General features: G+C 48.0%; 1 protein-coding gene across 6 annotated transcripts in view; it reads right to left on the reverse strand.

Moving 5' to 3' along the window:
- dcaf17 (ddb1 and cul4 associated factor 17) overlaps positions 1-21,710 on the reverse strand; it is a 112,815-nt gene that overhangs the window by 83,525 nt on the left and 7,580 nt on the right. For 4 of the 6 annotated variants that reach the window (XM_072475686.1, XM_072475715.1, XM_072475700.1 and 1 more), the window contains 2 exons: positions 21,290-21,393; positions 11,910-12,000 (listed from right to left, as the gene is read on the reverse strand). In XM_072475686.1, the coding sequence (XP_072331787.1) occupies positions 11,910-12,000; positions 21,290-21,393 (195 nt within the window). The remainder of the gene's footprint in view (positions 1-11,909; positions 12,001-21,289; positions 21,394-21,710) is intronic. The other 2 variants (XM_072475708.1, XM_072475723.1) reach the window with 1 other exon arrangement.

The raw sequence follows: 21,710 nt of genomic DNA on the forward strand, positions 1-21,710 counted from the left end.
GGGGTTGAAGGATGTTTGTGAGCGATGTGGGTGGGGCCCCGCAAACCACGTTCATATGTTTTGATCCTGCCCAAAGCTGGAAAAGTTTTGGTGGGAGGTACTTAGCACAATCTTGGGGTGTTGCACATGGATATGGAGCCCGAACCCCTAGAGGCCAATTTTGGGGTGTTGGACCGGCCCGCGCTGCTTTCTTTTCTGTTCTATATTGTTAGGATTGCTTTGTTTCTGTTTCTTTTTTGTATGGTGAAAATTATGAAAACATGGCGAATAAAAATATTCTTAAAAAAAAGATCAAGAGACTATTGTGGTGATATGCATCACTGTATATACACAAGGGGTTAATGTAAATACACTACGACTAAGTAAACACTAGAGGGAGCACCGGAGATATCATGACATGCAAACTGTAGCCAAGTAAAATGGCTGACTCCCGATTAGAATGGTCAAAACCCGATCTAAAATGGCGAATGAAAGAGGCTGATGGGAAAATCAGCCAACAGGACTCAAACGGACAGCTGCAGGTAAAACAGTGTATTCGCCTCTGGGGAAGTCAGTCCAGAACGATACCTGCAGCCATCAACATCACAACAAGCCAGCCATCTGCATATTAAGCAGCCATCCCCGGGAACAATTGCTACAAATTAGCAACTCAAAGACAACCCAGACCTTTCGGCGCCAGCAGGGGCTGACATAAAGAAAGGTAAACGACCACCCCTCGATCAAGGAATCGCTCCAGTATTGGAGCATATCGAACCAAGTGATTGGGACCAAGTCCAATCACTTGGAACCAGGTACAAGGTCCGCCCTGAGAGGCGGGAAGCCCCTGGGGACTATAAGAATAGGGGCCAAGTTCAACTCGACCCTTCTCCTCCTGCCCGCAACCTTCGAGACCCTTCTACAAGAAAACGTAAGTTTTACTCCAGCGATCGCTAACAGATAGTCACTCCTGACTATCGACTTGTACCAGCTTTTGAATCCCGCAGGCTCAGAACCAATTCAAAAGACCATTCGTTTCCCTGACCTGGTGGGCCATTTCCAAAAGTTAAGTATTAGCCTTTTAGTGGTAGGTAGTAGTCTAGAAGTAGGATTATTGTATAAGTATTAATTACTTTATATAATAAATGAGCGTTGATTTAACTCTTACTAAGCGGTGTGTTGCATTATTAATCATTACTTGGACTTGAACCACGTGGCGGTATCAGAAAGATACCTGGCGATTCATGAGCAAAGGTGACAGAATAAGAATAAGTAAACTAAGGCTAAAACGAGCAACAAGACATACAGCTAATGAACATATAGAATAGGACACAACCAATGAGCAGTCAAGACACCCAGACGTGGCATTACCACAAGGGGGCATTACACAACCCATATATAAAAAGACAGGGCACGCATGCTCTGTCTCTTTCCACAGGCGACACTCAGAGAGAAGGACAGGGGCAGATCAGAAGCATCACACCCACCACGTGGCTTAGAGCAGACTGGTTAGTTAGACTGAGTTACTATAGCAAGATTAGCAGGAGAGTTGAACTCATAAAGAGCTGTGCTTGCTGATGGTTCAATAAATCACATTGAACTTACTTCAAAGTCTGGAGTATCTTTTGGTCAAAGCTGCATCGAGTTGCATCCTGTGTTATCCCAGAGTACATAACACATCATGGTACCAGTATCGCCTGTTGAATCTATATGGTTCAACTCAGCAAGATCCGTGACTACCAGCAACAGCACCTAGGCAAGATGATCGAGATTCCGGTTCCTCAGCAGCTCAGGTACCACGGCAATCTCAGTGCCAACTAGCGTGCATTCAAGCAGAGATTTGAGATTTACATGGTGACATCCGACCTAGATGGCGTGGCCGATGTTGAGAAGATAGATCTTCTACTCACCATTGTGGGTGAAAGTGCAACAGAAATCTTCAATCCTTCAAGTACTCCAGAGGGCAGGACTTCCAGACAGTCCTGGACAAGTTTGAAAACTACTGCGAGGTGAACACAAAACAAAAATAAAAATAAAAATCGGTAAAACTGGAGCCTATACTCACCACGAGGCAACGGTAGGCTTGCAGCAGAGACAAACAGCAGTTGTGATTGGCAGCCATCTTGCGCAAGGAGCCGCACATGCGCAGTTCCCCAGAAGACGCGAACAAGCAAAACAGTGTTTTGCGCATGCGCGAGAAACCGTGCATGCGCAGTAAAGGAAAGTCCGTTTGCGCATGCGCGGCAGTTCGCACAGTAAAGGAAAAGCGATCTGCGCATGCAGAATCCATTCCTACGCTCTACGTCACAAGCATCATGACGTCAGGGGCCCCGGACCACGCCAACTTAAAGGGGAAATGTCCGAAAATAGTGGAGAACAGTTTTAAAGCCACATAACACAATTCGTTCACCTGGAAAGACAGCACAATGCCTGAACTTCGACCTGTCGCTGAAAGTAACCTCCGCAGAACCCTGCAACAAGCAGTTAGCACCGCCCTATGAGATGATTTAGTCTTTGAAGACTACGACTCAGAAGATGGTTTCATCATTGGACGTGGTGACCTCAGTACCAAATCCGACAGTCATGGACGAGTTCTTCGGATTTGAGGATCCTCAGCCCAGCAGAGACGACATCCTGACCCATGAGTACAGGATTTTGCTGCGGCCTGACGCCAAGAGAGAGAGAGCGGTACAAGCCCACAGAGAGCGGCCTGACGCCAAGGGAGTGGTCCAAGCACCACAAAGAGTCCCCAACTCCACACAGAGGGTGGTCCATGCACAACAAAGAGTCCCCGACTTCGCACAGAAAGCGATGACAGACTCCGCAGCGAGACCACTGCACGTCTCCACACAGAGAACACAGAAAGACTCCACAGCGAGACCACTGCACGACTCTGTTGAGCGCACAGATCGACTCGACAGCGAGACCACTGCATGACTCCACACAGGGAACGATGCCAGACTCCACAGAGAGAGTGGTACAAGCCTCCACAGCGAGCTCGTTGACAAGACTCCACGATGGAAGCAACGCAAGACTCCAGAGCACAATCCTTGCATGAACAAGACCATGAAGGTCTAGCAACCTTACCTGAGCAACCAGCAGCAGACGATGCAGGTCTGACACGCTCAAGTGCACAGCAAGACGACTATGACAGTCTGCCACGGTCACGTGAACAACAAAAAGACTATGACAGTCTACCCAGATTATTTGAGCCACCAGAAGAAGACTCTGACAATCTACCCAGCTCATCTAACCGACAAGAAGACACTGAAGGTCTACCCACTGTATGTGCGACAAGTGACAAAGGCTTCACAATTCCCACACAAGATGTGCGACATCTCAGCGAGACTGACAGATCTCAGCTAGTATGTAGAGGCACTCGACAATCAAAGTGAGGCTACTAGTGACTCCAGTGACACCACGTTAATTCAAACCTCATCTACTCAAACCTCTCCACAAGAACCTGAAATGACTCCAGACGGGGAGCATCAAGAAACCAAAGGTGATTCAGGTGAACAAGAAAGGTCTCCAGACGGGGAGCACCGACAAGCCAAAGATGATTCAAGTGAACCGGACATGACTCCAGACGGGGAGCGCTGAGGTATCAGAGAAGGCACGCTCAATGAAACAGCAGATGCCACAAAGGACAGTGTCACAAGTAACTTTGTGAAGGACTCGAATTCTCCACTCGGAATGGTCATTGAGCACAACAAGCACAACAACAAAACCTACAAAAACTACACCAACAACACCAAGAAGCGTACCAAAGACACCAATGTCAACAACAAGCACGACAAAACTAACAACACTGGACTGGTATGACATGGTACAACTCTGCAAATGCAGGACACTGACAGCACAGCTCAAGACAATGGCAAGTGTGCAGACATACCATAGAATTTACAGTGCAGAAGGAGGGCATTCGGCCCATCGAGTCTGCACCGGCTCTTTGAAAGAGCACCCTACCCAAGCCCACACCTCCACCCTGTCCCCATAACCCAGTAACCTAACCCAACACTAAGGGCAATTTTGGACACTAAGGGCATTTTAGCATGACAAATCCACCTAACCTGCACATCTTTGGACTGATAACCATGGCGTGATAACGCATCTTACGAATTCACGTTTGCTCCACTACAAACAAGCAGACCAGCTTTCAAGTGAGATGACATACGGCATCAATACCGCAAACACAGACACCAGTCCCGGTCAGACAGGAAAGATTACATCAAGAATCGCTACCACAAGTATCGAGAAAAGAGTCCAAATCAGACAACAAAGTGATTTGACCATTTGACCACCTCCTGATGACTTCTTGGTTATGTACACACCAGGACACAGACAGCGTTCACAAGGAAATGACAACATCAACATCAACACTTCTATAACAAAACAAGGAAGCCACTCGACCGTATAAATTCATGAACTTTGGTCTCATAAATATTATTTGGTATTGTATAATCATCACTGTCATCATGACTTGTACATGTCATAACTTATCTACCTATTTTGCTCAATTTTCTTTAACAAGGTGCAGAAAATATGTAACATGAAAAAAGGGGGATGTGGTGATATGTATCACTGTATATACACAAGGGGTTAATGTAAATACAGTACGGCTAAGTAAACACTAGAGGGAGCACCGGAGACATCATGGTATGCAGACATACAGCTAATGAATACATAGAATAGGACACAACCAATGAGCAGTAAAGACACCCAGAGGTGGCATTACCACAAGGGGGCATTACACAACCCATAAGAAAAGGACAGGGCACACATGCTCTGTCTCTTTCTGCAGGCGACACTCAGAGAGAAGGACAGGGGCAGGTAAAAAGCATCACACCCACCATGTGGCTTAGACCAGACTGGTTAGTTAGACTGAGTTACTACAGCAAGATTAGCAGGAGAGTCAAATTCAGAGAACTGTGCTGATGGTTCGATAAATCACATTGAACTTACTTCAAAGTCTGGAGTGTCTTTTGGTCAAAGCTGCATCGAGTTGCAGCCTGTGTTATCCCAGAGAACATAACACATCAACTATGTGGGCAATTTTAAGCCCGCACCCGGCGTGCGTAGGATTGGCGGCACGGGTGGAAATTCCCATGAGAATCGAGAAACACTATTCTCACTGGAGATCACATTTCCCAATTTTCCCGCCTCTTGTTGGCAATGTCATGAGTTCTCCCAGTGAGCCAGAGAAGACACAGCCAGAGTGAGTTTGGGAATTTGAAGCTAGGTGGGAATTGAATTAAATTGAATTCAATCGGTAAGACTGTTCCTTTTTAAATTTCGGGAATTTTAATTAATCTAGAATTGTGCAGTGAAGGTTAACAAGGGTTGCCCCACCCACTCACATAGCTGTTTGGCAGTTAAGTGTCAGTCACTTTAATCTACTTTGATCGAAAAGCCGGGGGGGTGAGTCAGCTCAGGCCAATTTAAAAGAGCAACTTGTAACTCACTCCCAGGGGTTCTCCCAGTGAGCCAGAGAAGACACAGCCAGAGTGAGACACATCAAAGAGTGAGTTTGGGAATTTGAAGGTAGGTGGGAATTTAAAGCTTGGGGGAGGAGGTGCTTTTTATCCTTGGTAAGTAGTTTTTCTTTTCATTGGTATATTTCTTTATTTTTTTCTTTGTTTTTTCTTTTTTTTTGGAACTGTAGTTGTATAAGTTAACCAAAGGTTTAAGACATGGCAGGAGATCCCAGACCTGTGCCATGCTCCTCGTGTGTGATGTGGGAGCTCAGAGACACGTCCACTGTCCCTGGTTCCTTCACGTGCAATAAGTGTGCCCAGTTGCAGCTCCTGTTAGACCGCTTGATGGCTCTGGAGCTGCGGATGGACTCACTTTGGAGCATCCACGATGCTGAGGACGTTGTGGATAGCATGTTTAGCGGGTTGGTCACACCGCAGGTGTAAGTTACTGAGGGAGATTGAAAATGGGTGACCAAAAGACAGAGCAAGAGTAGGAAGGCAGTGCAGGTGTCCCCTGCGGTCATCTCCCTGCAAAACAGATATACCGCTTTGGATACTGTTGAGGAAGATGGCTCACCAGGGGAAGGCAGCAGCAGCCAGGTTCATGGCACCGTGGCTGGCTCTGCTGCGCAGCCAGGCAGGAAGAAAAATGGCAGAGCTATAGTCATAGGGGACTCAATCATAAGGGGAATAGACAGGCGGTTCTGCGGACGCAATCGAGACTCCAGGATGGTACGTTGCCTCCCTGGTGCAAGGGTCAAGGGTGTCTCGGAGCGGCTGCAGGACATTCTGGGGGGGGCGGGGTGAACAGCCAGCTGTCGTGGTGCACATAGACACCAACGATATAGGTAAAAAATGGGACGAGGTCCTACAAGCTGAATTCGGGGAGTTAGGAGTTAAACTAAAAAGTAGGACCTCAAAGGTAGCAATCTCAGGTTTGCTACCTGTGCCACAAGCTAATCAGAGTAAGAATGTCAGGATAGATAGGATGAATGCGTGGCTCGAGAGATGGTGCAAGAGGGAGTGATTCAAATTCCTGGGGCATTGGAAATGGTTCTGGGGGAGGTGGGACCAGTACAAACCGGACGGTCTGCACCTGGGCAGGACTGGAACCGATGTCTTGGGGGGGGGGGTTTGCTAGAGCTGTTGGGGAGGGTTAAAACTAATGTGGCAGGGGGGTGGGAACCAATGCAGGAAGTCAGAAGGTAGTAAAACAGGGACAGAAACAAAAGGCAGTAAGGGGGAAAGTGTAAGGCAGAGAAGCCATAGTCAAAAATCAAAAAGGGCAAGAGTACAAGGTACAGTGGCTGAGGGCAGCTCAGTGAATAGGCCCAGTAATACTAAAAGGAAGAAAACGGGAAGTAAAAACATAAATGGTAAGCACGCGGCAGGTTGTTACATGAAGATATGGGTTCAACGACAAGGAAAATTAGGAGAAAATTTAAGAGGAAATATAACTGAGGACAGGTTACTGATCGAGGTGTTAAGATTCAAAACAGAGATATAAAAGCCAACATAAGTAGTATTCGGAATAAGGTAAATGAGTTGATGCCACAAATCATCGTGAATGGCTATGATTTAGTGGCCATTACTGAAACATGGTTAAAGGATGGTCACGACTGGGAGTTAAATATCCGAGGGTATCAAACTATTCGGAAGGACAGAGTGGATGGTAAGGGAGGTGGTGTAATCTATATGTCGATTGGTTTAACCAGGTCAGTCAAGGCAGCCTTGAGGAGGAGTTTATAGAATGTATCCGTGATAGTTTCCTAGAACAGCATGCAATGGAACCTACGAGGGAACAAGCGGTCCTATATCTGGTCCTGTGTAATGAGACAGGATTGATTAATGATCTCATAGTTAGGGATCCTCTCGGAAGGAGCGATCACAATATGGTGTAATTTAAAATACAGATGGAGGATTAGAAGGTAAAATCAAACACTAGTGTTTTGTGCTTAAACAAAGGAGATTACAAATGGGATGAGAGAAGGTAAGGTAAGAAGGATGGGAGAAGGCTCGCTAAGGTAGACTGGGAGCAAAGACTTTATAGTGAAACAGTTGAGGAACAGTGGAGAACCTTCCAAGTGATTTTTCACAGTGCTCAGCAAAGGTTTATACCAACAAAAAGGAAGGACGGTAGAAAGAGGGAAAATCGACCGTGGATATCTAAGGAAATAAGGGAGTATCAAATTGAAGGAAAAAGCATACGAAGTGGCAAAGGTTGGTGGGAGACTAGAGGACTGGGAAATCTTTAGGGGGCAACAGAAAGCTACTCAAAAAGCTATAAAGAAGAGTAAGATAGATTATGAGAGTAAACTTGTTCAGAATATAAAAACAGATAGTAAAAGTTTCTACAAATATATAAAACAAAAAAGAGTGGCTAAGGTAAATATTGGTCCTTTGGAGGATAAGAAGGGAGATTTAATAATGGGAGATGAGGAAATGGCTGAGGAACTGAACAGGTTTTTTGGGTCGGTCTTCACATGGAAGACACAAATAACATGCCAGTGACTGATAGAAATGAGGCTATGACAGGTGAGGACCATGAGATGATTGTTATCACTAAGGAGGTAGTGATGGGCAAGCTGATGGGGTTAAAGGTAGTCAAGTCTCCTGGCCCTGATGGAATGCATCCCAGAGTGCTAAACGAGATGGCTAGGGAAATTGCAAATGCACTAGTGATAATTTACCAAAATTCACTCGACTCTGGGGTGGTCCCGGCGGATTGGAAATTAGCAAACGTGTCACCACTGTTTAAAAAAGGAGGTAGGCAGAAAGCAGAAACCAGTGAGCTTAACTTCGGTAGTAGGGAAGATGCTGGAATCAATCATCAAGGAAGACATAGCGAAGCATCTGGATGGAAATTGTCCCATTGGGCAGACGCAGCATGGGTTCATAAAGGACAGGTCGTGCCTAACTAATTTAGTGGAATTTTTTGAGGACATTACCAGTGCGGTAGATAACGGGGAGCCAATGGATGTGGTATATCTGGATTTCCAGAAAGCCTTTGACAAGGTGCCGCACAAAAGATTGCTGCATAAGATAAAGATGCATGGCATTAAGGGGAAAGTAGTAGCATGGATAGAGGATTGGTTAATTAATAGAAAGCAAAGAGTGGAGATTAATGGGTGTTTCTCTGGTTGGCAATCAGTGGCTAGTGGTGTCCCTCGGGGATCAGTGTTGGGCCCACAATTGTTCACAATTTACATAGATGATTTGGAGTAATGTGTCCAAGTTTGCAGACGACACTAAGATGAGTGGTAAAGCAAAAAGTGCAGAGGATACCGGATGTCTGCAGAGGGATTTGGATAGGTTAAGTGAATGGGCTAGGGTCTGGCAGATGGATTACAATGTTGACAAATGTGAGGTTATCCATTTTGGTAGGAATAACAGCAAAAGGGATTATTTAAATGATAAAATATTAAAACATACTGCTGTGCAGAGAGACCTGGGTGTGCTCGTGCATGAGTGGCAAAAAGCTGGTTTACAGGTGCAACAGGTGATTAAGAATGCAAATGGAATTCTGTCCTTCATTGCTGGAGGGATGGAGTTTAAGACTAGGGAGGTTATGCTGCAATTATATAAGGTGTTCGTGAGGCCACACCTGGAGTATTGTGTTCAGTTTTGGTCTCCTTACCTGAGAAAGGACGTACTGGCACTGGAGGGTGTGCAGAGGAGATTCACTAGGTTAATCCCAGAGCTGAAGGGATTGGATTATGAGGAGAGGTTGAGTAGACTGGAACTGTACTCGTTGGAATTTAGAAGGATGAGGGGGGATCTTATAGAAACATATAAAATTATGAAGGGAATAGATAGGATAGATGCGGGCAGGTTGTTTCCACTGGCGGGTGAAAGCAGAACTAGGGGGCATAGCCTCAAAATAAGGGGAAGTAGATTTAGGATTGAGTTTAGGAGGAACTCCTTCACCCAAAGGGTTGTTAATCTATGGAATTCTTTGCCCAGAGAAGCAGTTGAGGCTCCTTCATGACATGTTTTTAAGATAAAGATAGGTAGTTTTTTGAAGAATAAAGGGATTAAGAGCTATGGTGTTCGGGCCGGAAAGTGGAGCTGAGTCCACAAAAGATCAGCCAAGATCTCATTGAATGGCGGCGCAGGCTCGAGGGGCCAGATGGCCTTCTCCTGCTCCCAGTTCTTACGTTAGGGCAGCACGGTAGCACAGTGGTTAGCACATTTGCTTCACAGATCCAGGGTCCCAGGTTCAATTCCCAGCTTGGGTCACTGTCTGTGCGGAGTCTGCACGTTCTCCCCGTGTCTGTGTGGGTTTCTTCCGGGTGCTCCGGTTTCCTCCCACAGTCAAAAGATGTGCAGGTTAGGTGGATTGACCATGCTAAGTTGCCCTGAGTGTAAGGCAGTCAAGGGAATCCCTCCAGGGATGCAGAGGTAGGTATAGCACCCGGGGGAGAGGGGAATGGCCAGGTAGTGTCCTGGCAACCTGCGCCAGGACGAAATGCCTTAGTGGGAGCCCCATGGGGGATGGGAGGGGGGGGCGGTGAGTGTTGCCAATGAATGTTGGAGGGGTGTGGTGGAATGCTGCCGTGGATTGTCTCAGGGGGGAGAAGAGGAGCCCCCTATACCTCTGTGGTGGGTGGCGGGGCCATTAGACTGCAGCGCTGATCTGGGTGCCCTTTAAAAAGGGCACACAGATCTCTGTGGAGCCAGTTGTTGGCTCTGTGAGACTCTGGCCTGCCAGAGTGACCAGTGTAAATCACACCCACTCATTTATTTTCTTTAAGATCATCAATATTTGGAGAGAAAACTGGTCATTCGCCAGTTTTCAGTTTGAGCCTGACACTTTGCCAAATTCTGGTAAGATTCTACCCTACAGCAGTTTTGGCAGTTAATGGAAAACATTACTAAAATAAAATATTGTCGACTTCATAGATCCCTACATTGCAGCGATTCGGCCCATTGAACCTGCACCCTCTGAAAAACCTAGGCCCTCTCCCCCGCCTTATCCCCACAATCTCACCTAACCTGGACACTAAGGGACAATTTTGCATGGCCAATCCACATAACCTGTGCATCTTTGGCATTACCCTGTTAGTGGTCCTATTTTTCCTACACATTGACTTTTAATTTATTCATTGTTGCAGGATTCCACAAGTGGTTAAACTGGAGTGCCATGCACAAAGGAACCACCTTCCAACACTTCCATTCAAAGTGTTAAAATATTTTAGTGACGAGTCATGCTAGTGTCAGAACCACTGCACAATGAAGCCAAAAACTGAATATTAACAAGTTGATCCAAAATAAAAAATAAAGTTAAGAAATAGAACCATGGATTTAATGCATACACCTGAGATTTCTATTTTGTAGTTAAAAAAAAAATTCATGTACTGTAAATAAATCATCTAGTTTAACAATTTCCACAATATTTGACAGAAAAATTACAAGTAGTTTCAGGGATTTATATAGTGCAAGAGTTTTATACCTACTTTTGACTAGGTTTTTCTCAGTCCTACATATAGGGAACAGACATTCCCTTGAACAGGAGAGTAGAAAAAGTAACAGAAGTCCATGGTGTCAGTGGTTCGCCCTATCTTCGTTGCCCCTGGATTTATCCTGCAAGAATGACCTGGAGTTGGAGTAGGTGCAGGCCTGCTGTAGATACTTTAATGATACAAACGTGGTGTTCCAATCCTCCCATATTTTCCTGGAGTGTTGCCCTAAGGCGACACGGTAGCACAGGGGTTAGCTCTGTTGTTTCACAGCGCCAGGGACCCGGGTTCGATTCCCAGCTTGGGTCATTGTCTGTGCGGAGTCTACATGTTCTCCCCGTGTCTGCGTGGGTTTCCTCCGGGTGCTCCGGTTTCCTCCCACAGTCCAAAGATGTGCGGGTTAGGTTGATTGGTCACGCTAAATTGCCCCTCACTGTCCAAACGCTAGGTGGAGTTGCTGGGTTACAGGGATGGGGTGGAGGTGTGGGTTTATGTAGGGTGCTTTTTCAGGGGCCGGTGTAGACCCGATGGGCTGAAGGAGGCTATCCTTCTGCAATGTAAATTCTGTGACTACTATGACTATGGAGTCCCAGTGGAAGGGTACCGATGAGAAGCTGGTACAAAATGTCGGTAAGGGTTCTGGGGTTGGCCAGAAATTATACGGGTAAGGAATTAAAATAATTTAAAAGAAAATTCATGGGCAATTTCCTTTTCCATTTCCAAGCAGAAGATTCCAATCTCAGCAGAAGCGCCACGTATTTCTCCACATTGTTAATGTGATAGCGCAGTTACAACTTGGGCCTGTACAGGAATCTATCCGGTCTTGGGAAGGAAATAAAATGAGACTATGGCGCCTCACAGCTACCTATAGGGGGCAAACTGTCTTATTTTGGCTGAGATTACACTATAAATTTCTAGGAAATGGAGCTAAAAGAACACTGCAGCATTGATTTGGTTTTTGATAACTCCTCATTTTTTTACAGCAATTAAATTAACTCACCACAGGAGACTCACAAAGTAGTGCGTCCTCAATTTTCTCAGACTTGTGAAGTTTCGGTAATTCATACAGCAAAGTTGGTTGAGGACCAGTGCTGAAACAACAATAAAAAAATGTAAATGGGGCATTTTCAGCTGCAGTGTACGTTCTACAGCCTTCTCATCAAGGGTGAGTTCCAAGGCTGGTTTGATAGGAATGATGAAAACAAACACCTCACACATGGAAGGCTTCTATCAGCTGTGGGCAGCACGGTAGCACAGTGGTTACCACAGTTGCTTCACAGCTCCAGGGTCCCAGGTTCGATTCCCGGCTTGGGTCACTGTCTGTGCGAAGTCTGCACGTTCTCCCAGTGTCTGCGCGGGTTTCCACCGGGTGCTCCGGTTTCCTCCCACAGTCCAAAGATATGCTGGTTAGGTGGACTGGCCATGATATATTGCCCTTAGTGTCTAAAACGGTTGGGTGGGGTTACTGGGTTACGGGGATAGGGTGGAGGCGTGGACTTAAGTGAGGTTCTCCTGCCAAGGGCCGGTGCAGACTTGATGGGCCGAATGGCCTGCTTCGGCACTGTAAATTCTGAGATTCCACAGTCAACATCCAAGCTTAAAATCTATAAAAATAATAAGGGACTTTAAGAGAAATGCAGAATGACTGGTGGAACTCAAAAAGCTGATGAACAGCAACATCCAGCTGAGAAACATGATCCATGTGTTTACAATGTGCTGAACAGTGTATGTGTTCCAACCCAACCCAACATTGGATGAAATGAACACATCAATGATAACGAAGTTGAAATAAAAGGGTAGAACGAGCATTTTGCTGAGCTCAACGGAGACTCCCACATCACAGCAGAATCTCTGTATCAAATTGAGCAGTTGCCTGACAAAGCAAGCTCGTCCTTTCCTCCTTATACTGAATCGGTGATAAAAGCAATCAAATCAACCAGACAAGATGAAACTGCAGAGCATTCCAGCAGAGATTTGGGAGTATAAGAGTACAGAGCATGTTAACAAACTTACAGCTGCCTTCAAGAGTATCTAGGATCGGGACTTCCGGGTGCGGCGATGACCAACTAAGTCGCACGTTTCGGCACCTCCCGTTTTAACAGACTTTGGGGCTCTTATCGGGAGCCCCAACGGCAATTTTCGAAGGCTAAACCCACTGTGAGGCGACATAGAAGGGAGTCCTCCCGGATGTGAATGGACAGAAGAGATAATAGTGGCCAGATTGCGGAGGATCCTCTGGAGCAGCGGCAAAGAAGGGAAGTGAGAAGCAAGATGGCGGCAGAGGGAGGCCAGTTGGTATGGGGCCTGGAACAGCAGGAGTTCCTCCGGCGATGTGTGGAGGAGCTCAAGAAGGAGGTGCTGGCGCCGATGCTGCAGGCGATTGAGGGGTTAAAGGAGGAGCAGAAGACCCAAGAGATGGAGCTCCGTGGAGTGAAGGCAAAAGCTGCCGAAAATGAGGACGAGATACAGGGCTTGGTGGTGAAGACGGAGACGCACGAGGCACTGCAGAAGAGGTGTATGGAGAGACTGGAAGCCCTGGAAAATAGCTCGAGGAGGAAGAACTTAAGAATTTTGGGTCTTCCCGAAGGGGCAGAGGGAGCGGACGTTGGGGCGTATGTGAGCACAATGTTCCATACCTTAATGGGAGCTGAGGCCCCGACGGGCCCCCTGGAAGTGGAGGGAGCGTATCGAGTCCTCGTGAGAAGACCAAAGGCAGGAGAAATACCTCGAGCAATAGTGGTGAGGTTCCACCGCTACAAGGACAAGGGGATGGTTCTGAGATGGGCGAAAAAGACACGGAGCAGCAGGTGGGAGAACGCGGTGATCCGCGTGTATCAGGATTGGAGTGCGGAGGTGGCGAGAAGGAGGGCGAGTTTCAATCGGGCCAAGGCGGTGCTCCACAAGAGGAAAGTGAAGTTCGGAATGTTGCAGCCGGCAAGACTGTGGGTTACACACCAGGGTAAACACCACTACTTCGAGACGGCAGAGGAGGCGTGGACATTTATTGAAGAGGAGAAGTTGGACTAGATTGGAGAAAGAGTGTTTGAAATGAAGTAGTGAGGTGGTGGCAAGGGACTGTGAATCAGATGGGGCAAAATTTTCTTTCCCCTCGAAGGGGGGGGGGGACACGAAGAAATGTGGGCGCCGGTGGGGAAGGGAGGGGGAAGGAGAGAGGGAGCTGCACCATCAGGGGCGGGGCCGAGAGGGAAGCGCGGGCTTTGTTCCCGCGCTATGGAAATTGTGGCGGGAAAAGGGGGCGCAGGAAGGAGGGGGCCTCACATAATGGGAGGCTAAGGATAAACGGGGGAAGCCAAGGTCAGCCAGAGTTTGCTGACTTCCGGAAGCAATATGGGGGGAGCAACTAAGCTAGAGAGGGATCTAGCGGGGGGGGTTTAACTGGGATGCTGCTGCTAAGGGGAAGGGGGAGCTGTTACGGGATGGGATGGTCGGGACGGGAGGGCGCCGTCGGGGGGATAAGCGGGTGCGTGCAAACCGGGTGAGGAGCTGGTCTAAAAAGGGGGATGGCTAGTCGACGAGGGGGGGGGGGGGGAGGTAAAGAGCCCCCCAACCCGGTTGATCACGTGGAACGTGAGAGGGTTGAATGGGCTGATTAAGAGGGCAAGGGTACTTGCGCACCTAAAGAAGCTAAAGGCAGACGTGGTCATGCTTCAGGAGACGCACCTGAAACTGGCGGATCAGGTCAGATTAAGAAAAGGATGGGTGGGACAGGTATTCCACTCGGGCTTGGATGCGAAAAATAGAGGGGTGGCAATACTGGCGGGGAAACGGGTATTGTTTGAGACGAAGACCATAGTGGTGGACAGTGGGGGTAGATACGTGATGGTGAGTGGCAGATTGCAAGGTGAGGCGGTGGTGCTGGTGAATGTATATGCCCCGAACTGGGATGACGCAAACTTTATGAAGTGTATGTTGGGGCGCATCCCGGACCTGGAGATGGGAAAGTTGGTAATGGGGGGGACTTCAACACGGTGCTGGACCCAGGGCTGGACCCGTCCAGATCTAGGACCGGGAGGAGGCCGGCGGCGGCCAAGGTGCTTAAAGGCTTTATGGAGCAGATGGGAGGAGTGGATCCCTGGAGATTTACTAGGCCAAGGAGTAAAGAGTTTTCCTTCTTCTCCCATGTCCACAAAGTGTACTCCCGGATAGACTTCTTTGTCATGGGAAGGGCGCTGATCCCGAAGGTGGCAGGAACGGAGTATTCGGCTATAGCCATTTCAGATCATGCCCCACATTGGGTAGATCTGGAAGTAGGAGAGGAAAAGGAACAGCGCCCACTCTGGAGATTAGATATGGGAAGTTGGCGGACGAGGGGGTATGTGTAAGGGTGAGGGGATGTATTGAAAGGTACCTAGAGACTAATGGTGACGGAGAGGTCCAGGTGGGAGTGGTCTGGGAGGCGCTGAAGGCGGTGGTTAGAGGGGAGCTGATCTCCATAAGGGCCCATAAGGGGAAACAAGAGGGTAAAGAAAGGGAGAGATTGTTGAGGGAGATTTTGAGGGTGGATAGGCAATATGCGGAGGCTCCAGATGAAGGGCTATACAGGGAAAGACGGAGATTGCACACGGACTTTGACTTGTTGACCACGGGTAAGGCGGAGGCACAATGGAGGAAGGCACAGGGAGTGCAGTATGAATATGGAGATAAGGCGAGCCGGCTGCTGGCCCAACAACTTAGGAAGAGGGGGGCGGCGAGCGAGATCGGAGGGGTTAGAGACGAGGAGGGAAAGATGGAACGGGGAGCGGAGAGGGTGAACGGGGTGTTTAAGGTATTTTACGAGAGGCTATATAAGGCTCAACCCCCGGAAGGGAAAGAGGGAATGATGCGTTTCCTAGACCAGCTGGAGTTCCCGAAGGTTGAGGAACAGGAGATGACAGGACTGGGAGCGCAGATTGAGGTGGAGGAGGTGGTAAAAGGAATTGGGAACATGCAGGCAGGGAAGGGACCGGATGGGTTCCCGGTGGAGTTCTATAGGAAATACGTAGACCTGCTGGCCCCACTTCTGACGAGAACCTTTAATGAGGCTAGGGAAAGGGGGATACTACCCCCGACGATGTTGGAGGCGACTATATCGCTGATCCTGAAAAGAGAGAAAGACCCGCTGCAGTGCGGGTCATACAGGCCTATTTCCCTCTTGAACGTAGATGCCAAGCTTTTGGCCAAGGTGATGGCGACGAGGATAGAGGACTGTGTCCCTGGGGTGGTGCATGATGATCAAACGGGGTTTGTTAAAGGGAGGCAATTGAATGCTAATATACGGAGGCTGCGGGGGGTGATGATGATGCCCCCACCGGAGGGGGAGGCGGAGATAGTGGTGGCGATGGATGCAGAGAAAGCATTTGATAGAGTGGAGTGGGACTACCTGTGGGAAGTACTGAGGAGATTTGGATTTGGAGAGGGGTTCATTAGATGGGTTCAGCTCCTGTACAGGGCCCCGGTGGCAAGTGTGATTACAAATAGGCAACGATCTGACCACTTCCGACTATATAGGGGTACAAGACAGGGATGTCCCCTGTCCCCGTTACTGTTTGCGTTGGCAATTGAGCCACTGGCCATAGCGCTGAGGGGCTCTAGGAAGTGGAGGGGGGTACTTAGAGGAGGAGAAGAGCATCGGGTGTCATTATACGCGGATGATTTGTTGTTGTATGTCGCGGACCCAGTGGAGGGGATGCCTGAGATAATGCAGACACTCAGGGAGTTTGGAGAATTTTCAGGATATAAATTGAATATGGGGAAGAGTGAACTGTTTGTGATGCACCCCGGGGAACAGGGCAGGGGAATAGGCGATTTACCGTTGAGGAGGGTAACAAGAGATTTCCGGTATTTAGGGATCCAGGTGGCCAGGAACTGGGGAACCTTGCATAAGCTTAACTTGGCACGACTGGTAGAGCAGATGGAAGAGGACTTTAGGAGGTGGGATATGGCGCCCCTGTCATTGGCGGGCAGGGTGCAGGCGGTTAAAATGGTGGTCCTTCCGAGGTTTCTTTTTGTGTTCCAGTGCCTCCCTGTACTGATTACAAAGGCCTTTTTTAAGAAGGTGGACAAGAGTATTATGAGCTTTGTGTGGGCTGGAAAGACCCCATGAGTAAAGAGGGGGTTCCTGCAGCGCAGTAGGGACAGAGGGGGACTGGCACTGCCGAGTCTAAGTGATTATTATTGGGCCGCCAACGTGTCAATGATATGTAAGTGGATGAGGGAAGGGGAAGGAGCGGCGTGGAAAAGACTGGAGATGGCGTCCTGTAGGGGAACTAGCCTAAAAGCACTGGCGACGGCACCGTTACCATTCTCCCCGAAAAAATACACCAAAGACCCAGTGGTGGTGGCAACTCTGAAAATTTGGGGGCAGTGGAGACGACATAAGGGAGTGACGGGTGCCTCAGTGTGGTCCCCGATAAGGAACAACCATAGGTTCGTCCCGGGAAGGATAGATGGGGGATTCAAATCTTGGCAGCGAGCAGGAATTGCGAAATTGAAGGACTTGTTCTTAGACGGGACGTTCGCGAGTCTGGGTGCACTGACAGAAAAATATGGGTTGCCACCTGGGAATGCATTTCGCTATATGCAAGTGAGGGCATTTGTGAGGCAACAGGTGAGGGAATTTCCGCAGCTCCCGGCGCAAGAGATCCAGGACAGAGTGATTTTGGGGGCATGGGTGGGTGATGGTAGGGTGTCAGATATATATAGGGAAATGAGAGATGAGGGGGAGACGATGGTAGAGGAGCTGAAGGGAAAATGGGAGGAGGAGCTGGGGGAAGAGATTGAGGAGGGGCTGTGGGCAGATGCCCTAAGTAGGGTAAACTCTTCGTCCTCGTGTGCCAGGCTCAGCCTAATACAATTCAAGGTTCTACACAGGGCGCATATGACGGGAGCAAGGCTGAGTAGATTTTTTGGAGTGGAGGATAGGTGCAGGAGATGCGCGGGATGCCCGGCGAACCACACCCACATGTTTTGGTCATGTACGGTATTGCATGGGTTCCGGGTGGGTGTGGCAAAAGTGATTTCAACGGTGGTGGGGGTCCGGGTCGAACTAGGCTGGGGGTTGGCTATATTTGGGGTTGCAGATGAGCCGGGAGTGCAGGATGCGAGAGAGGCTAATGTTTTGGCCTTTGCGTCCCTAGTAGCCCGGCGAAGGATTCTACTTATGTGGAAAGAAGCTAAACCCCCGGGCGTGGAGGCCTGGATAAACGACATGGCAGGGTATATAAAATTGGAGCGGATAAAGTACGCACTAAGAGGTTCGGCTCAAGGGTTCACCAGGCGGTGGCAACCGTTCCTCGACTATCTCGCAGAGCGATAAGGGAAAATAGGAAAGGTAGCAGCGGCAACCCAGGGGGGAGAGGGGGGGGGCTCATTTGGGTCCTCAGGGGTTTTATGTGTGTGTTTATATATTAGTTATTTATATTTGATTTTACGAAGTTATTATTTTAGTTACTATTTCTGTTGTTTCTTATTTTGTTGTTGGCAGTTGCCGTTAGTTAGCATATTATTTATTTAAAAAACGATCAATGTATATATTATTACAAAGTTGTAAAATGGGAAATTTTTGTTTGATCGAAAAACTTTAATAAAATATTTTTTTTTAAAAAAAGAGTATCTAGGATCGGAAAAACAGTTCCACAGGACTTCAAGGATGCCAATAGTCAGCATCCTGATGCGAAAGAATCCAAAAATGTACGCAGCACCTACTAGTAACAAGAGCTCACTCAATTGCAGACCCATAGAAGTCTCTGTTCAACCATGTACCAGGTAGATCTTGTACATGATGTCCTGCAATCACACAGTGTGGTTTTCAATGTGGGACGGTACTGATACGGTAGACAACTCACCAAACTGTTTACCACCAAAGTCACAAAAGCAGGCCCTAGCTGCCCACAATAAGGAAGACATCCAGACTATAGCAAACAAATTCTCAAAGGGAGAAAGGAGTGAGGAGGGAGAAGGGAGAGAGAGGGGGTGAAAGAGAGAAGGGGGGGGGCGAATGAGAGAAGGGGCGAAAGAGAGAGAGGCGGAAGCTTGCTAGGTGAAATGGTCATTCTGAATTCTCCCTCAAGTGTACCTGAACAGGGGCAGCACGGTGGCGCATGGTTAGCACTGCTGCCTCATGGCGCTGAGGTCCCAGGTTCAATCCCGGCCCCGGGTCACTGTCCATGTGGAGTTTGCACATTCTCCCCGTGTCTGCGTGGGTCACACCCCCACAACCCAAAGATGTGCAAGGTAGGTGGATTGGCCACGCTATATTGCCCCTTAATTGGAAAAATAAATTGGATACTCTAAATTTTTTAAAAGTGTACCTGAACAGGCGTCAGAGTATGACTGGGGAATAAAAATGTACCTGAACAGGTGCCGGAGTGTGACGACTGGGGGATTTTCATAGTAACTTAATTGCAGCGTTAATGTAAGCCTACTTGTGACACTAATAGAACATACAGTGCAGAAGGAGGCCATTCGGCCCATCGAGTCTGCACCGACCCACTTAAGCCCTCACTTCCACCTTATCCCCGTAACCCAATAACCCCTCCTAACCTTTTTGGTCACTAAGGGCCAATCCACCTAACCTGCACGTCTTTGGACTGTGGGAGGAAACCGGAGCACCTGGAGGAAACCCACGCAGACACGGGGAGAACGTGCAGACTCCGCACAGACAGTGACCCAGCGGGGAATCGAACCTGGGACCCTGGCACTATGAAGCCACAGAAGACAGAGGGGGAGGGAAGACAGAGAGTGGGAGGGAAGACAGAGTGGGAGGGAAGACAGAGAGGGGGAGGGAAGACAGAGAGGGGGAGGGAAGACAGAGAGGGGGAGGGAAGACAGAGAGGGGAGGGAAGACAGAGGGGGGCAGGAAGACAGAGAGAAGGAGGAAGACAGAGAGGGGGAGAAATGCAGAGAGGGGGAGGAAGACAGAGAGGGGGAGGAAGACAGAGAGGGGGAGGAAGACAGAGAGGGGGGCGGAACACAGAGAGGGGGGGAACACAGAGAGGGGGGGAACACAGAGAGGGGGGGAACACAGAGAGGGGGGGAACAGAGAGGGGGAGGAACACAGAGAGGGGGAGGAACACAGAGAGGAGGAGGAACACAGAGAGGGGGAGGAAGACAGAGAGGGGGAGGAAGACAGAGAGGGGGAGGAAGACAGAGAGGGGGATGAAGACAGAGACGGGGAGAAAGAGAGGGTAGAGAACTCTTGCAGTGATTTCCGGTGGCGACGATTGGTCTCCAATGACCACCCATTCTTCATTTCTGCTAGCTCTGGCTCCAACCAGTGGAGACGTTTCCCCAATTCGCTTCAATTTTGCTAATTCCTTGAAGCCGCACTCGTCAAATGAGGCGTTGATGTGAAGGGCACCATCACCTCACCTCTGGAATTCAGCTTTTTATCCTGTTTGGACCAAGGCTGAAATGAGCTGTGGAGCCAAGTAACCCTGGCGGAACTCAAACTGAGCACTGATGAGCAGATTTACAGCTCAGGAAATGCCACTTGTTAGCACTGTCAACGCCACCTTCCAATAATTTGCTGATGATTGAGAGTAGACTGAACAGAAATTGGTCATTCTAAACTGTCCTTCTCTTTGTGGACTGAACATAGCTGGGGAATTTTCCACATCGCTGGGTGGATGCCAATGCTGTAGCTATACTGGAACCGCTTGACTAGAGGCATAGATAGTTCTGGAGCACTGAACTTCAACACCACAGCTGGATTATCAGGCCCTTTAGTTTTTGCTGTATCCAATGCATCCAACCATTTCTTGACATCACGTGGTGTTAATTGAATTGGCAGAAGACTGGATTCTGTGATGCTGAGAACCTCGAGAGGAGGCTGCGACGGATCATCCACTCGGCACTTCTGGCTGAAGAAGATTGCAAATGCTTTAGCCTTGACTTTTTCACTAATGTTCTGGGCTCTTCCATTATGCAGGATGAATAACTTTATTCATAACCTTATTCAAGTTGTTTGTGAAGGCCTGCCTTCTCAACCTTGCACCTCCCCTGAGGTGTGGTGACCCTTAGGTAACCACCACCAGTCAGCTCTCCCCCTCAAGAGAAAGCAGCCTATGATCATCTGGGACTTTGGTGACTTTACCTATGGAGGATGGAATGTTTGTGGAACCTCTCCCTCCTGTTAGTTGTTTAATTGTCCACAAGCATTCACGATTGGAAGTAGTAAGGTTGTAGAGCTTTGATATGATCTGTTGGTTGTCGGATTGATTCGCTCTGTCTATAGCATACTGCTTTAATACTGGAGGGCTCAAGCTGATTCCCAATCAGTTGGTGTTGTGATTTTAAGGCATAATCTACATTGTTATAATTTAATATAATTATGTAAGGTGGGGTGATGCATATTTTTCCTATGATGTTTGACTTACTTACCTGCAAAAACAGCACCTGTAATTATCAAAGTAAATTCTTCCTTTTTCATAAACCACCGGTGAATTTGATTTTCTTGTCCAAACACACTCAAAAGTTGTGGTCTTCTGAAAGATAGCAAATTAATCATACTAGATCATTTTATCATGATTTCTAACTTTCATTAATTGGGAAGGACTAATTGGATTACAATACAAAATAATAAGCAGATCTTCAATATTCAACAGATATATTAACTAATCAGTTCCAGAATTCACAATGGCAAATACTTGCTAGAAATTGATCCCTAACATGTAGGAAGCCTTTAGAATAAGGTTTCAAGCTGCAGTTTTTAAAACAAGGTTCTCAGTACATATAAAACTTAGGCAACACCTCATATTCATCATCTTTTATTCTCAACTCGGCAGAGGAATTGCCATGGCCA

The sequence above is a fragment of the Scyliorhinus torazame genome, chromosome 2 (genome assembly GCF_047496885.1).
Source record: "Scyliorhinus torazame isolate Kashiwa2021f chromosome 2, sScyTor2.1, whole genome shotgun sequence".
Taxonomy (NCBI): Eukaryota; Metazoa; Chordata; class Chondrichthyes; order Carcharhiniformes; family Scyliorhinidae; genus Scyliorhinus; species Scyliorhinus torazame.